Here is an 18992-nt window from a genome sequence, read left to right on the forward strand (position 1 = left end):
ATATTCATTATAATCATATTTAATCTTGTTCCTCTGCTTCATGGAGCTGCTCTCACATTAACAAAGCTCAGAGCTGCTCATTTGGATTTACATGATCTGAGGCTTTTTCAAACTGTCCATAGAAGTTTGGATGATTTTAGTCTCTCCTTTTCATTTTCATTTAGTCTTAGTTTAGTCGACTAAAATATCTGGACATTTTAGTCGTAGTTTTAGTCTCATGAGAAACTTTTAATTTAGTTTTAGTCCAATTTTAGTCGTCAAAAATATCACTTTGACTAAAATTAAGACTAAATATTTTAGTCGACGAAATTAACACTGCTCCCGACTCCGCCCATCTCTCCGCCAACGCTCCACCCAAGCGCTTGTTCATGCCCTTGTCACATCACGCCTGGATTACTGCAACGCTCTCCTCTCTGGCCTCCCCCAAAAACTCATCCAACGACTTCAAAATGTCCATAACGCTGCAGCGGGAATAATCACTCGAGCCAAATCCATAAAACACATCACACCAGTCCCCATCCAACTCAGAATCCAGCACAAACTCCGCCTGCTCACATTTAAGGCACTCCATAATCTAGATCCTCCATATTTGTATGAAATTAGTAAAAAAAAACAATGCTGTGTTGAAATGATTTTATAAAATATCATTATAATATCGTGCTGAAAGTATGGAATGATATAATATCTATCTCTCAGACTTCCCCCTCCCCTGTGTAGACAATGCACTTAGTGTTGCCCACTGCTGATGGTGACAGGGCCGGTGAACAGCCGTGTCAACACCAGTTCATACGGAGGACTCGGAGGAGCAGTTAGCAGCCGCTCGCTTAGCAGAGCCGCGGCGTCAGCACGGAGTCACGACCGGGAGTAATCAGGTCAAAATGAAGACTGACAAACAGGCTGCAGGTGGAAGGAGAGCGAGAGGGAGAGAAGATGGGGAGAGGCGAGAAAGGTCACTACAGCGAGGAGAGTGGAAATAATATAGTGTCCTTGGAGAAGTGCTGCAGTCAGAGGTGTTTTTGTCGACTGACTAAACTTTGTCATACTCAGAAATGTGTGAAGACAAGACGTATAAGTACAAGTCTGGGTTTGTCGGACTCACAGCGCACATTCGCATTGTTTCGATGAGCTTTTTCATGCTCAAAAGATTTATTTCCATCCATGTTTCATTAATTTTTACCGAGATTTTGCGTTAACAATGAAGGAGTCGGATAATTTTAACCGTTTTGCATTTATAATAACTTATATTTGAGCAGCATCAGCTTCGTGTTTGTGTAAGCTGGGCGGAGTGATCTGCTAGAAAATAGTCACTCAAAATGCGATCATTCATGTGATGCAGGTCAGTTATATTTTAAAAATGATTCTATCGACACAGACATTTATATGGTTAGTCTGGCGTTATAAGTGATTTGCCGCAGGTGCTCTGTGGAGCGGGTCAGACTGTTTTTAATGCAGGCTAGCTGATACCATAGACATGCGCTAGCCTTGCATTAGCCTAGCGCCACTAAACTCTTAAAACAAAAGAACTGCATGAATTACAAAAAAAATATCTCCAGCAACACTCTGGATAACTAGGAAATGAGGCCCTATGTCAAAAATCCTGAAATATCCCTTTAATGCATGAGAGAAATTGTTGATTGGAGCTAGTGCTGTGCAATTAATTGAAATTCGATTACAATTTCGATTATTACACTAAACGATTACAAAATTAGCATAATAAAAAAAAAAAAAGTTATTTAATTTATTTATTTTTTTATAATTATTTTTTTGTTTTGTTTTTGCAAAGTAGACTTGCATTATTTCACGGCGCTGGGATTATTTTCCCTTGGCATTTCCCGTGCCATGGCTCATGCTTTTGTCTGACATAAAAACAAACGGCGCTGTGTGATGATGTCATCAGGCCGCACTGCTCAGTTCGCTTGCACAGGTGTGAGGTCTGGCCAACAGGGGGCAGGTGTGAAACCTCTCCTTAATCGAGGCAAACTTGAAATCATTTGTAATTTTATGAAAATATTCAGCATCGTTTTTTTATATATTTTTTCAATATTTTCCATCTGAAACAACATGGAAACACACTGGAGTCTGTTTAAATTAATATTATTGGGTTGTTTTGATCATAATTTCAGTCTTAAAAGCAAATCTACGGCTTCAAAACATGTGTAGCAAATACAATATTTTATTAAATATATGACAAATTAGTTTTATTTGGGTCGCATTTTGGGTCTCGGAGCCGGACCACTTTAGAACCACAGATATAAAACATTGGCATTTGCGGAAAATGGTTCTTGACTTTAGGCTACAATGGTGAGGTTCGGCCCTTGGTTCTTTGGCAATGATGAAAATCGGCCCAAGTGATGCCAAAACAGAAGACCAAACAGTTACGCATCAACTCGTCTAAGCTCAGATCAGAACAAATCTCTGTTTGGAGAAACGGTGGCCTGTTCCTTTAAGCTACTATTACTTAACTGCACATTTCCTGCCTATTTGCCGCCTCTGAGTGTCTTGGAGAGTTGATCAATAAAGACCCATCTCATCTCATTATCTTCTCTCTTGATCATAGACATATTATTAATAGACCCATACCCGTCGCTATGGGCGGGCCATAGGGGGCCGTGCCCGTCCCCCAAGATGCTTGTGCCCCACAGACACAGATGTGGTGTCGTCTACGTGATACGCAGGTATACGCCGTATAACCACGAGAAGCCACTACAAATTGGGCAAAGATAGGCTACGTATCACTCATTTGCGCCGTGTTACTTTTGCGCTTTCTGCCTGATTAGACCAGCCCAAACTCCACAACAAGTAGCCTAACTATTTCCTCTCCTGACACCGAGAGAGGGGACCGGCGGCATTTCATCCCTCTCTCTCTTTCTCTGGCACGGTTCCCTCTAAGCTGCGCTCGTGCGCAATTGTGCACGGCTCCCGTATTGTCTGGGCACAAAATAAAACATAGCTGATATGATAGAGGAGCATTAACGATCATCCTCCGCTCTGAGAGTCCACGATGTCGCCTCTTTATGCTCATTTCCCCCGTCCCGGCTCGTGAGAGGCAAAGGCAGTGACAGGTGCTCGTGTGTGTTTTACTACAAAAAGCTGAAGTCCGCCGAAAAGACCCCGCGTTCCAAGTGTGCGTTTCACTCAGACACTGGAGCTTTAGTGAAGGCTGAGAGAGACTGAAAAGTGGACGCGGCCACAGCACTGACCGAGCCATATTCATGGTCCAAAAACGGTGGGGCGAGTGTGGGGGGGAGTGTGGGGGTGCAGGCGCTCGTTCTACAGCCCCAGAGTCCGGTCGTTTTCCACACTCAGAAACGTGTTTTCGTTGCATCGGCGCAGTATTCTGCGCAGACGCAAGGCCCGGCTCATTCATCTGCTTTTGAAAAGGACCTCATTCTCATAAGTTCAAGTCTGAGTTGAAGGATTTGTTGATGAGGTTCAACTCGGAGAAACGCCACCTGCAACATACTGACGTTTCCGCCACGAGGACTCATGTTGCAGCTGGAGTTGGTCTGGTCATATTTGCTGTTGATTATGTTTAATGTAATGATCAGTGTGCGCCAGGGCTACGTGAATACCATATGAAAAATATTTATTTAATAGTAAATGTGCCCCCCCGTGGATTTCATATGCCCCCCTTAAGACTGACGTCTGGCGACGGGACTGAATAGACCGTCATTCCTCACTCCTCCCCGTTCTGCCGCCACAATATGGAGGTAAAACAGCAATGGTGGCCAATGTCAGCCCCTAGCGTCATCGTCCTGAACCTCTGCTACAAGTGGCCATTGATCTTGATTCAACATAAACCATCGAACCAGACAAACAGTCACTTTCTCTGGAAAAAAAAAACACTGTTGGATAAGTTTAGGGATACATTTAAGTAACCCATCTGGCAAATCCAGGTCACGGCGGGACATGAAGCAGCTACACTGCACAGAGCTGGGGATTGTGTGATCGAAACGGCTTTCAGATTCCAGAGAGTCCTTGTGCCTATAATAATACACCAATGGGAATTTGAAATTGTAAAATGATGGAGTTATTGGCTTTTTCACGAAAGCATTTGGACCCTGCAATGTGTTCGATGTGTTTACTGGTAGTGATTCAGCAGCGGGCTCTACTTTTTTAACATTATCTTTAGCTAAATAATCTGTGGACAGTGTTCTCTTGTTGCCCCGTTACATGTCGATGTTGAATTGATGCCGTTCCCTCCTAAAACACACTCTTTGTAGCCTATGACACGGGTGAGTGGGTTCAGTACTTCTTAGATGTCAGCAAATGTTTAGAATACACTTAAAACCACTCAGCACTCCTACATTGTATCTATTTAGAGTATTTTGCCCTTACGGTTTCCTCCTGGGACGCCCTCCTGCCCCAGTGCCCCGGGGCCGGAGCTGATCTGTGAGCAGTAGATCAGTGATTACAGCGACAGGTGGTGGCATTTACCAGACGTCTGTAACCAGTCGCATTAATCCCGCAGGAATGAGGTCACACACAGACAGCTCCTGCGCTCAGCCTGCAGTACTGTGTGTGTGGGAGTGAGTGTGTGTGTAGTAGTAGGCAGGGGGGGAGGGGGAGGGGGGGAAGGAGTGCAGCGATTCCCAACCAGGGCTGAGGAGGAGAGGTCTGGAAACAGTTTGCGGACAGTACAAGAGGGCAGCATTATTCAATTATTATTATATCAATATCAACTGTCTTAGATACTGGCAGAACATTGCGATTGTATTTTGATTTTTAACTGAACGATGTCAACATTGTACGCTCCGTTGGCCTAGTGCAACCCCCTCCCTGCTAAAGGGGACTAGGCGGCTCCGGTTCACAGCTAGAAGGTCATGGGTTCGATTTCCACCAGGACGGGGCCTTTCTGTGTGAGTTCGCGTGTTCTACCCCGTGTCTGCGTAGGTGTCCTCCGGGTACTCCTACCACTAATAACATGTGCAATTGGTGAATCCTCCAGCCAGGTGATTCTGACCATCAGTGACGCGCCCGGGGACCAGTGTTAATTTCGTCGACTAAAATATTTAGTCTTAATTTTAGTCAAAGTTATATTTTTGTCGACTAAAATTGGACTAAAACTAAATTAAAAGTTTCTCATGAGACTAAAACTATGACTAAAATGTCCAGATATTTTAGTCGACTAAAATAAGACTAAATAAAAATAAAAGGGAGAGAGTAAAATCATCCAAACTTCTATTGACCATCTGAAAAAGCCTCATATCATGTAAATTCACTGTCAAATGAACAGGTCTGAGCTTTATTCATGTGGAAACAGCTCCATGAAGTTGAGGACCACGATTAATGAATGAATGAATATTATAAATATAAGTCGACTAAATCAGTCTGAATTTTAGTCGACTAAATTGACATGCAATTTTAGTCGACTAAAACTAGACTAAAATTGAAAAGTTTTTTTTTACTCAATCTTGACTAAAATTAAATTACATTTTAGTCAAAAGACGAAGACTAAAACTAAAATAAAATATGTTGTAACGAAATTATTAATTGAGATAACCAATGAAAATTCCAAACAAGATAAAAAAGTCTAATAATAATGATAATGATAATGCATCGGTTTTATATAGCGCTTTTCTGGACACTCAAAGACACTTTACATTGCACTATTCATTCACTCCATACTTGGTGGGTGGTAAGCTACTATTGTAGCCACAGCTGCCCTGGGGTAGACTGACGGAAGCGAGGCAACCAGTCTGCGCAATCGGCCCCTCCGACCACCACCAACCACTCACGCACTACATTCACTAGGCTTCCTGGTGTTCCCAAAACGGTCTCCCATCCAAGTCCTGCCAGGCCCTTCCCTGCTGAGCTTCCAAGGTCTGACGGGATTGGGCAGAGCAAAGGCGGTGTGGCCACAATAAAATTTAAAAAAATTCGAACAGAACAAAGTAAGACTGGAGGTGGAGTGCCCACTCTCTGAGAGCCACTAACAAACATACATTAATATCCTTCAAGGACTTGTATGTAGGCTATGTTCGTTTGTTCGTCTGTTCGTCCTGTCTTTGTCTTTGTTCTAATTTTAGTCTTGGGTTACCGTTTTGTGAAATGTTTTTTGTTTTGTTGCCTCAATGTCTACTGTGACTGTGTGCGTCTGTGGTGAATGAAAAAGAAAGTATGTTCCGTTACATTTCAAACTGAAATCATAAGCCATGTGAGGGTTCACAACTACTTTACTACAAAAAGTAAATATCAAACATTGGCTTAAATGACCTGAATTGAGGAAATATCTTGTTTTGAGCGGTTTTCACTCATTTAGACACTTTTCCTGATCGGACCAAGTTTACTTTGCTTGTTTGAGGACATTTTAGACCAGTTCTTGGGTAAATCTCACTTGAAATAAGAAAGTAAAATTGCCAATGAGATGAGACCAATTTTCTTTCACCATTGGCAAAGAAAACTACCTGAAATAAGGACGAAACGTATCGAAACGAGTCAGAAACATCTCAGAACAAGTGAAATAATCTAGGACAAATGCCCAAGAACTTCTTAACTAATCAAAACAACTAAGATTTGGATTATTATGCTCAAATTGAGGTGTTTATACTGATCTAGTTAAATACTTTTTGCAGTGTGACAGCAACAAATTCCAGGAGTACAGCTTTAAATCAGTATATTTTTTGTGAAATTCATCAAATTTAGTTTCCAAACAAACATAATAGTAGATGTTAAATGTTTGACACCTGAAATTGATCTGAACGCTGATAAAATGTTACAGTGCGGTCCAAAGTTGTAGCTCTGGTGATTGTGGGGGTCGCGTCCCGAAAAGGGGGATAAACGACTAAACGCTGCCGGGAGTTTATTATTTTGTGCCTCTGTGTCTTCAGGCGGATGCAGCTCCTCCTCCAGCCCTGACTCAGCAGCATCGGCCCGCGCTTCCTGAGGTGGTGTTTCCATGGCGCAGCGTGGTTGCCGGGGGCGACGGGGCGCTCAGGCGGGTCAAGAGGGACTGGGTCATTCCACCCATCAACGTCCCGGAGAACTCCAGAGGACAGTTCCCAGAGGACCTCGTCAGGGTAAGACACAGGAGCGCAGGAGAGGAGAGCGACTCGCGTGTTTACACAACATGAGACAAATACTTTCACACTTTTAAGATCGTACGACATGAGAAGAACCTCAGCAACAGTCTGACCTGTGTCCCAAACTGAAGGCGGGTAAGAGGACTAGTTCATACATGTGCCTCTTCAGCGCTGTGAGTTCGACTTTCGGCTCAAAACGTTTGCTGAATGTCTATCCCACCCACTCTAAACTGACTTCGATAAAGCCTTTAGGTCAAAAACAATTTAAAGCAAAACTAAATAACTTGTTTACCTTAATAAATCCTTTCTGTAGTCCCTCTGGGGGTAATACAAGTGTTATGGGATGATTGGGGGGGAATTGCAACTTCCCTGCCTCCGGGTAGGAGCTGCAATACACACTAATGGAATCACGAAGAAGAAGCTAACAGGCTAACGGGCAAAGCTAACTGCGGGCTAGCACCATAGTGTCATTAGATGCACAATATCCCTCTTTCCCTTTGTCTTTTCTGTCAGCGTAGTATTTACTCTCACGGACAATTAACGACACCTGCAGTGGCGCTCATGGCCTCTAGGGGCATGAGCTACTTCTGCTTTAAGGCGAGACACGGCAGGTGAAAGTATTGATTTTTCACGCAGTGGTCGAAGTGGAGATTTTTATCTATTTTCCTCCCTTTACATCTTAGTTTTCATGTCAGATATGAAAATGACAAAACTCACCCCGCATGATGTTTATTTTATGATGTTTTGTCTGCGAGTCGGGGCAACCCGGAAGTAGCTGCTGCGCTGCGTAGAAAGGCCGTCTTTCCCACGGGTATTCATTCATAAATATTGTCAGATTTTACATCCACGTGTCCTGCTAAGGGGCCCCGTGATGACGATTTCAAATATGGTGTTTTTCCTCCTACGAGACGCTGGTGCGGAAAAGTTGAAGAACGGGCCGAGCATGTGCACTCGCTACAAAACTTCAGGGCTGGTTTTCTCTGAATGAGAGAAGCCGCACTCGGGCAGAGCCTGAGCCCTTATAGAAGCTCCCACAGACTCCAAACTTTCCAGTCTTGGACTTAATAATATTTTGAAGTTTTTTTCTGAGGGATTTTTTAATGTCTAATTCCTATCCTGATTTATTCAGTTTTGAATTACTCTCACGGACAATTAATGAGTAAAGTAACCGTAACATGCTACGACACCTGCAGTGGCGCTCATGGCCTCTAGGGGCATGAGCTACTTCTGCTTTAAGTAAGATGTACATTGTGGGGGAATATATGTATTTTAGTCATTTGATTTGGGAAAGAAGACAAACATTAAGCTTGAGTTATTTACTAAGTGCAAAATGAGCAGCACGTGCAAAAGAGTCATTTACATATTTTTTACTCGCACAGCATCCTCTAGTTTACACATCAGATTATTGTGTCCCTAATACTGTAATCAGGGTTTCCAAGGGGCGTGAAAAAGCATTAAATTGGATTCAAAATGGCATTAAATCTAAATGTATTGGCAAATTCTGACATTACTCACAAGTTCATTGAAAATACCAAAACTGTGGTGAAATTGACCATTTTGTCCAATTCTCTTCTCTCCGTTTGATGAAATCTTTGCGCATATTGAGAAATAACATTTTCTTTCATTTTATTTTTCTTCGTTTGTGGCATTAAAATGTAGTATATGGGATCTAAAAATGACATTAAAAGCGTTACATCAAATGGTAAATTAGGTGCAACATAGCCGCAAATATCAATATGTGATCTAGACCTAGCTATATTTATCGTCTGTGCATTTTTTCGTGTTTTAATACATTCTTTTTTTTACGCAAAGTGAGATGAGTTTCATTGTATTTCATGTTTATTTAGATTCAATACTTTTTCAAACAAATCTCTACTATCGTTTTTAAGTTTTAGAGTTAGTTTCTGTGGCACTAAAAGGTCTTTAATAATATCGTTTATCGCATTATATCGTCCATTTTGTTTTCGTGACAGGCCTAAGGCTATCTTCCAGCTGATGTCCGACAAATGCCTGTAATCACAAACGATTCAGTATTTTCCTGTTCTTTTGGAGAATGTTGCCTCGGCGTCTCTATCAGAAGTATAGTTGTGACATCAAACTTTTCTGGGCTCCTCCGCTCGTTCACTTTGTCCCCTAAACTCCCGCCTGCGTCTGGTCCGCTCTCTGACACGGCCGCGCTGTGATATCAGTGTTGTGACAGTTTATTTTGACTTTGGCTCAGATCAGATATAGCGCGCGGCGGTGGCAGCAGCCCCAAGCGCTTGGCTCAGTTTCGTTGTAAAAAAAAAAGAAAAAAAAAAGTCCCTCTGACAAACCCGACGCATTCAGGTCATGCACAATCTCCAAAACTTTACATTTTAGACAACTACCTTCACACAGACTGCCACGCTCCACGGGAAAGACTTCCAAAATATTGTAACTCACAGGGACCCGACGTGTCAGCAGTGTTTCTAAGAGTCGGGAAAATGCAAAGAGAGATTAGATTGTGCTGCCTTATAAAGCTACTGTAACTAAGCAAAGATGAAATTGTACATTTAAAGGGACTATACAGAGTTTAAAATATTTTCATCCCCCTACTTGTCCCAGCCATGTCCTAATGTGTAGAATGAGTCCAAACCTGTTACCTGTCACTTCGGGTCCAAAATGCCGTCATGCACGAGCTTAATATAGAACCTGCAGTTACACGTCAGACCTGAGGTGGCAGCAGTGAGTATAAAATTACTAACTTACATCTAGTCACTTTAAACAGAGATTTGTTTGAGATTGATCACCAAATACCTGCAAAAATCAGAATATCAAACTATACTTGCATGATATCTAATCTTTTGTTTGCTTGTCTTCTCCTCAGATCCGCTCAGACCGGGACAAGAACCGCATGTTGCGTTACAGCGTGACGGGTCCCGGGGCCGACCAGCCGCCCACAGGGATCTTCATCATCAACCCCATCTCGGGGCAGCTGTCCGTCACCAAACCTCTGGACCGCGAGCACATCTCCAACTTCCATGTGAGTGAGGATACTGTTATTGTTGAAGATGTGGTGCTTAGAAAGTCATCCCTGTGGAGAACGTTGGAAATGTTTTAGGAAAGTTAAATGTGAGTTTGCAACAGTTTAACCTCTTAACCCCCCGCCTTCACCAAGTGCATTTTCTCTCTGATCTTTGTATCAGCTTTTAGGCGCATTGAGTTGCCTTGTGTACGAAATGCGTGGTATAAATAAAGTTGCCTTGCCTTGCCTTGCCTTTACCACCAAGGCTAGTGTGACGTGTATTTTGTTTTTGCCACATTTTTGCCACATTCTCATCACTTTTATTACATTTTATGACATTGCTTTTCTGCTCCATTTTCGTCGCTTTTTCATCACTTTTTCATCACTTTTTTGTCACTTTTTTGTCACTTTTTTCTTACCTTTTTCGTCACGTTTTCATCACGTTTTGGTCACTTTTTTAATCACTTTTTCATCACATTTTGGTCACTTTTTGGTCACTTTTTGTCCCTTTTTCATCACGTTTTGGTCACTTTTTTATCACTTTTTTGTCACCTTTTTCTCAGTTTTCAATCTCTTTTTTATCACTTTTTCGTCACGTTTTCGTCATTTTTTTTGTCACTTTTTGTCACTTTTTCATCATTTTTTTGTTCACTTTTGTGTCGTTTTTGTCACTTTTTCATTCCTTCTTTTCATCACGTTTTGGTCACTTTTTATCACTTTTTTATCACTTTTTCATCACGTTTTGGTCACTTTTTTATCACTTTTTTGTCACCTTTTTCTCAGTTTTCAATCACTTCTCACTTTTTCATCATGTTTTCGTCATTTTTTGGTCACTTTTTCATCATTTTTTTGTTCACTTTTGTGTCGTTTTTGTCACAGTTTTGTCACTTTTTCATACCTTCTTTTCATCACGTTTTGGTCACTTTTTTATCACTTTTTCATCACGTTTTGGTCACTTTTTATCACTTTGTCATCACGTTTTTGCCACTTTTTTATCAGTTTTTTGTCACCTTTTTCTCAGTTTTCAATCACTTTTTAATCACTTTTTCATCATGTTTTGGTCACTTTTCAATCACTTTTTTCTCACTTTTTCTCAGTTTTCAATCACTTTTTTCTCACTTTTTCATCACGTTTTCGTCACTTTTTTGTCACTTTTTGTCACTTTTTCATCATTTTTTTGTTCACTTCTGTGTCGTTTTCGTCACAGTTTTGTCACTTTTTCAAAGCTTCTTTTAATCATGTTTTGACGCTCTTTTGTTTCATCCTCATTTTTGTCGCTATTTTGACACTTTTTTCAAGAAACTTTTAGATTTGGGTAAAGCAAAGCTGGATAGAATGTGCTCGGTTCAGGTGTTACAAACAACGAAAGCAAAAAGAAGGAAACCAAAATGATCCGGTATAGGGGCTTTAACTCCAATGAAACTGCAGATATTCATTTTGCGCTTGTTTCTCGTATACTTTGTCAACGAGAGCACGAGGGTAAAGACGCAGAAAAACTCCACACTCCATAATTACTGCAGCTCCCAGAGGGTTTCATTACTTGGTGCAATAAATGAAATCTAAAAAAAATAGGGTGGCTAATTTGTTGTGCACACATTTTTAGCGTCAAATTAATTCCGGGACATTTTTAAGACCACTGTGCCTGTTTGTTCAGTAATGGCTCATTATGAGAGCTGGAAAATAAGGTTTAGGGATAAATGTTTAGTGAGTCAGAATCAGAATTTACTCACGACTTTAAATTTGTGTTTCGATAACTCTCATGGCAGTCGTTTCCTCCAAAAAAATCACAATTGTATCCTCTCCATTTGACATCACTGTCGGAGCAGATGTTTCCTAACTCGGCGCCGCCCTCATCCTCTGCCTTTTCCAAACTGATTCCTCTCACATTTGTGTCTGATCGATTTGAGCCTATTTTTCATCGTTTAAACGCAAAATGAAACAGATTCGGAGCCAGCGAGCGTTTAATTACTCCCAACACCAGCTTTTGTGCCCACCTTATGCCATGCGCTTCGTACCGGCGGTTCAGTTCAGCCAAGACGCGGCGGCGCTGACCCTATTTTTTAATTAGCGAGTATCACAGCAGCTGTTATCTCCGAGCACTGTTCACTTTGCCTCCGACTCCTCCGCAGTGTGAACCTTTGCGAGGCCAAATTTGAGCTTTTAATCATGAAATAGTGTTTTTTTTGTCATGAAAGAAAGCGTACTATAGCTCAAACGCTTACCCCTCACCTGCTGATGTCACGAGGTGGTAGGGCTGTGCCGGTTTGGATTTTTTCATCCAACAAAGTCCTGCGGTTTGACTGGTTGCGGATTGGATACTGCATTTGATTTTTTCTTTTTTCTGCCTGCACACATTGTACATAATTGTAGGGCGGAGAGTCATGCTCCTCCAGGATGATCCGTGAAAAATGCACGAGTGTCCTTGTGCTTTGGTTTGGTCAAATCTGCCAGTCCGTCCAACGATCGGCCTCTTGTCTTCGTAGTTTAGCCGTTTTTCACCGGTTTACACAGCCATGTTTACATTTCGGGTCAGATTTAATAGTTTTCCCTGTATCATCCACACACTCCGCACTCACGGCCTGATATGTGACTGCTGCTCCTCACCTGCTCAGGGTCGGCTGGTTTTTCATTTTATTTTCACCTGTGCCTGGTCTTTTTTGAGACTTTTGTTCGTTTTTTCATTGAGACACTTGTTCTGCTTTATTATTAGTTCCTTTTCTGGTTAAATTTCGTTTACTTGAAGTCATTTTTTTTGTTTTTGGCGGTGATGACGGTGAGGAACTCAGACCCGCGGCGTGTGTCACGTGACCACGGTATGGCTGTAATCCGGTCACCGCCCCAGGCCTACGAGGTGGTGCAAACTACGGCTGTATCCGAATGTCTATTCCCTATATAGTGGTCACGCCATTTTGTAGGGGTGTCCGAATGTCCAGAGAGAAAAAAGTAGTCCACTCGAAATTTCCCACAATGCATCTCGAAAAGTAGTGAGCATCGATGGTCACTAAATGGGTCAATACAGACCACAATGCATTGCGAGAGTCGGAGAGGAGCCTGACAGCGACAGGTCTTTGAACTAAACAACACGACGGAAGTAAATCCGCTGTTTCAGTCGTGTGTTGCGTATTTGTCATGAATAAACAACCTAAATATAAACGTTTACGGTGAAAAGATGCTAACGTTAGCTGCTAACCTTTAGCTGGAGCTGTTAAATGACCAGTTGCTTCCTCTCGAATAATCCAAGCCATTCATGTAAAATCCATGTGAAATAAAGCGTATCTGACTCGTATTAATCCATAAATATTCCACTGTCTCTGAGTTTGATCTTTATCACAGAAATACTTTATTTCCGGAGTTTAGTGAACTTTTAGCAGATGTAGTCACTCAATCTGCTGACGCTACGGACATCGGGCTCTGACCGACTTTCGGCGTCTCTGAGCTCACGCTGGAGTGACTTTTTTTTTTCCTTTTTTTGTGATGATAGTAACTCCTGTAAAAGTGCCAAAACAGTTGTTCTGTTTCATAAAATAAACGTTTGTAACAATAAATAAATTCAGATAAAAAAAAAAAAAAAAACATATCTGCAGCCGCAGCGCGGAGAAAGTCGTGGCTTGTGTCCGAATCGCCAACACAATCAGTGACTATACAGTGACTATATAGTGCGGGCCTATGTAGTGAATGAGGGGTTAGGGAATAGTGTGGACATTCGGATACAGCTTACCTCTCTCTGCACAGACATGAGTGCTAAATTTGCCTAATTTCCCACACTTATACGACGTGAAACAACCAAAACAATATGAAGCATTTAAAAAAAAATTTTTTGAATAAAGCATGATGCAGCACCTTTAATCTGTTGCTCCCACTTGTGCGTGTGTTTTATGGAAGCCAAAAGGGCCCCCGCAGTTTGCTTACAGTATCAAGCCCCTCGGAACGGAGTCACGACCTGCTAATTTGCATCTTTATGAATATTAATGAATTGGATGTAGTCGTCGGGGCTCGAGGCGGAGATGTTTATTCATAAGGATCTCAAAGTGCCTCTTCCGCTGATACATCGTCCGTAAAGCGGTGACTTATTGGGCCCATCGATTGCACCAGGCGGCTCTGCTGACCGGCACCAATTACATAAATCTCATATTTCAACGGCATTCGCTGGAAACATCAGTCAATACATGGATGAGGGCAGTGAGTCAGGGATGGTTATACTTTTGGGGGATTTCTATTCCTATTCTAAATGAAGAAGATCTGTCTTTCGATATTGAGGCTCCATATTGTTGGTCCACTAAAAAAACTAAATATCAAGCATGGGTTTAAATGAATTGAGAATATAAATCTTGCAGTTTTCACACGTTTAGACTTTTTTCCTGTTTGGGCCAAGTTTACTTTGCTGGTTTGAGGACATCTCTCACTGGTTCTAATGATGCCTACACATCGAACTGAGAGACTTGCACCCAGACGTTTGCACAAGTTCACTTCAGGCGGCGCCACTGCTGTAAAAGAAAAACTCTGCGCCGTTGCTGCTCAGCAAGAATGAAAATAGATTTAGATTTATTTTTAGATGCAATTAAAATGATCATTTCACAAGAACATAGTGGAGTAACGAAGGAACAAAACAACAACAAGGAAACACCAGCAAAACCAAATAGACCATACAGACCCGAAGCCTCCGACCATGGAAGAAATGACCATTTACAAGATGGTATTTACACCATGGCTTCACGTGACTGAATATAGCTTTACAACCTTTTTCTTAAAGGGATTATTCAGGATTTTTGACATAGGGCCTCATTTCCTAGTTATCCAGAGTGTTGCTGATTTCTGGAGATTACTTTTTTTTTGTAATTTATGCAGTTCTTATATTTGAAGAGTGGCGCTAGGCTAATGCAAGGCTAGTGCATGTCTAAGGTATCAGCTAGCCTGCATTAAAAACAGTCTGACCCGCTCCACAGTGCACCTGAGGCAAATCACTCCAGAAATCAGCAACACTCTGGATAACTAGGAAATGAGGCCCTATGTCAAAAATCCTGAAATATCCCTTTAATATAGAGGCTGCAGTTACGCTTAAAACCTGAGGTAGCAGTAGTGAGTATGAAAATGACCAACTTGCATCTAGTCTCTTTAAATAAACCATTCATATTCTCCTTCACAAGGCCTTTCTGTGCTTCTCTGCAGCATGTGACCTGCACAAACGAACTTAACTGTTGCATCTCCCACACAGCTCAGCGGGAGGGGAAAGATAATATGTAAAATCACAAATTTGCATTTGTCAGATCTATAAACACTTGAAAGGACGTGATCTGCTAGAAAATAGTCCCTCAAAATGCGATCATTCATGTGATGCAAGGTCAGTTATATTCCAAAAGTTATTCTATGGACACAGACATTTATATGGTTAATCTGGTGTTATAAGTGATTTGCCTCAGGTGCTCTGTGGAGCGGGTCACACTGTTTTTAATGCAGGCTAGCTGATACCATAGAAATGCGCAAGCCTTGCACTAGCCTAGCACCACAAACCTCTTCAAATATAAGAACTGCTTGAAATACAAAAAAAACTATCTCCAGAAATCAGCAAAATGCCCAACCAAATCTTAAAGGTGCATTATGCAACTTTTTATGTGGAAAAAAAGTTGATATTGTGTGTGTTTGACCTTGTAGGGACCCAGCGGGTGTATGAGTGGTCCGCATGGCGCCTTTGCTTTCGATCACGGTGGTCTCTATGATGCTCCAGGATCAATCGTTTAGGAGGTTTTCCACTGCTGATGGACCCTCTCACCAGAAAACCTACAAAACAATTGATCCTAGAGCATCATAGAGACCACCGTGATCGAAAGCAAAGGCGCCATGCGGACCACTCATACACCCGCTGGGTCCCTACAAGGTAAATTAACTTTTTTTTATATATAAAAAGTTGCATGACGCACCTTTAACTAGTCAAAACAACTCAAATTTAAGACATTTAAACTAATCTAGAAGTTCATTTTTTGGAGTGTAGGATAGAAAGTAGACGTATGTACTTACCGAGTACCAGTCCAGTACTACATGGCATGAGTAAAAACAAAAGCAAAGCCTGTAAAAACCCGCTAAACCCAAGAGCTGTGGCTGTTACATTATTAACACAGTCCCTGCACTCCACTCGAGTTCCGCTCCCACTTTTCAGACTAAATGAAGGCGTCAGAGTGGTAACATGAATACTTTCTCTGTGCCCCTGAGTGCAGCCAGGGTTTATTAGCTGTAGCATTAGCCACACAGAGTTAAAAAAGCGGTGGCTCAAGCCTGTGGGTACTTTATAAGGAAAACACAGCATGGTATTGGATCGATGGATGGGTTTAAGCCTTAACTGTCCCACATTGAGCCCAGCAAATATCCACAGAGGGGTGTTAAACGTCTTTCGGTACACGTCCCTTTTGCCGATGTTTTCATTTTTATACGTCAGTAACTTTAATAATGCCTCTCATCTGTTGTAAAACAAAATAAATAGCTTTTGCTGCAGCCCAGTTAAATACCTGTAGGCCAATAATAGCTCAACTGTGAGAGTCCCATCGCGGCCCAACGGGAAACATCCCAACTGTCCCGATTACCCAGCGCGCCGTTGGTACACGCAGTGAAACGATGGCACTGCCTCTGACTCATCCGTCTGTCAATGAGGCGCAGACATTGATTAAAAAAAACAAAACATATTTATTTAGAAGCAGTCATTTCGGTGACAGTGAGTCGTGTGGTGTTATGCAGATGGACTGAATAATCCTGTCTCCGTTGTAGACGGGGTCAAACTGGGCCACGATCTGTTTTTGTGCTTAATTGTCTCACAGTTTTCACTCCTCGCTGTCACTTTCAAACAGTTGTGGGTAAAATTTAAAAAAAATGGTTGTGCTTTTATAACAGAGCAATCCCAATTAGTGGTGGAAAATCAGTGTCGAAATCAGGATGAAAACGAGGATGAAAATGCGACAAAAAAAAGGTGATGAAAAAGTTACAAAAATGCAACAGAGAAGTGGCAATAAAGTCAGATAAAGCAATGAAAATGTGGGGACACAACTAAGGATGGCACGGTTGCCGGTGTAGCGGTAAAACCCGGTAAAAATGTTGACAATAATAATTATTGTCTTGTTTTTGAAAAAATATTTTACCGCGTTGGATTACCGAGCCCGCGGTTTAGTGAGCCTCATGAGCCGCCGTCTCATCTGCTGAAGTGGCCGCGCACGTGCACTCTGTAGCTACAACCAAAACAAAACTTTCTCGAAAACGTTCTCGAAGCTGGAATCATGTCCGACACGACAGCGTGCAGGATCTATCAGCCTCAGAGACCGAGCCTGAAGTCTGGACATGTTTTGGGTATTTTAAGAAAGCCGAAGGACAGTTGATAGAGACAGTTTTCCTGTTTGCGGAACGTGCAGGAAAAAGTGTCTCCAAAGGCAGCAGTTCTTCGAACCTCTGACTCACCTGCGTGACCGTCTCCCACAGCTCTATAGCAGTAAGTCAACGTTAGCGTTTTAGCTGAAATGCTGATGTGGGACTTTGGGTTGAGGGAGAATGTAACGAGTCGCCCCATAGTGCGGCTGCAGCGCCACCGCCAGCATAAGCCGTGTCCGGATACCTCCGCACAACGGCACAATGCGTTACGGGGCTCTCTCCCGCTGTCGCTGCTTTGCTCTCAAGGCTCTTCATGAGGAAGCGGCGCCACATAATCCGTGGTGAATAAATCCACTTCCAAACACGTTGTTCAGCTCTTCTGCTACAATCTCTCTGTCGGCTGTGACCTGGGTAGAGCCGAGCTGGAGAAAATGCGCTCGGTTCAGGCAGGGGTTAAGGTTAGACAACTAAAAAATGTATTTTGTTTTTTTTTACTAAAGGAGCGGCTCGTTCAAAATCTTGGTGCTATTTTATTTTTTCTTTTGTGTTTAGCAGGGACGTTTCCTCCAGTGAATTCTTTAAGGCCAAGGTCAAGTTTTTTTTATATAGCACATTTATAAACAGAGTACTCTCCCAAAGTGCTTTCCATATTAAATGCAACAATACAAACAACACAAAAGCATACTTAACGGAATAATAAAACAAGAATCTAGGACTACAAATACTGTGCAAAATGTAAAATAGAACAAATAAAAACTGCAGCATAATCAAAGTGTGTGGCTCAGCTTGAATTAAAAGCCAATGCAAAGAAGTTGAACTTTTCTCCTGACGCAATGTTTTTAACCTCTTAACCCCCACCTTAACCGAGCACTTTTTCTTTAGTTAAGCTTTACCCAAATCTTAAAGCTTCTCGACTGGAGCTTACACCAGTGTAGTGCTTTTTGGTTATTTTTTCATCCCGTTTTTGTTGCTTTTTAGACCTGTTTTGGTCACATTGTTGTGGCTTTGTGGCTTAAAGGGACTATACGGAGTTGAAAAATGTTAAAATTAAGTATTTTCCTCCCCCGACATGTTCCAACAATGTCCTAATGTGTAGAATGAGCCCAGACCTGTTGCCCACAGCTGCCTCTAAAATCCTGCACTGTGTAACATCGGGTCTGAAGTGCCGTCATGCACGAGCTTGATATAGAAGCTGCAGTTACACAGATGACCTGAGGTGGCAGTAGTGAGTATAAAATGGCTAACTTGACAACATATTTTATTTTAGTTTTAGTCGTAGTCTTTTGACTAAAATGTAATTAAATTTTAGTCAAGATTTAGTTAAAAAAAAACGTTCCAATTTTAGTCTAGTTTTAGTCGACTAAAATTGCATGTCAATTTAGTCGACTAAAATTAAGACTAATTTAGTCGACTTATATTTATAATATTCATTATAATCATATTTAATCGTGGTCCTCGACTTCATGGAGCTGCTCCCACATGAATAAAGCACAAACCTGTTCATTTGGCAGTGAATTTAAATGATCTGAGGCTTTTTCAGACTGTCAAAGAAGTTTGGATGATTTCAGTCTCTCCTTTTCATTTTTATTTAGTCTTATTTTAGTCGACTAAAATATCTGGACATTTTAGTCATAGTTTTA

At 41.7% G+C, this 18992-nt stretch overlaps 1 protein-coding gene across 1 annotated transcript in view; it reads left to right on the forward strand.

Annotated features, from left to right (window-relative positions):
* LOC306976800 (cadherin-2-like) overlaps positions 1-18992 on the forward strand; it is a 194241-nt gene that overhangs the window by 97485 nt on the left and 77764 nt on the right. The window contains exons 4-5 of the mRNA XM_079574881.1: positions 6831-7019; positions 9871-10026. Of these exons, the coding sequence (XP_079431007.1) occupies positions 6831-7019; positions 9871-10026 (345 nt within the window). The remainder of the gene's footprint in view (positions 1-6830; positions 7020-9870; positions 10027-18992) is intronic.

This window comes from Gobius niger, assembly GCF_951799975.1.
Source record: "Gobius niger genome assembly, chromosome: 17".
Taxonomy (NCBI): domain Eukaryota; kingdom Metazoa; phylum Chordata; class Actinopteri; order Gobiiformes; family Gobiidae; genus Gobius; species Gobius niger.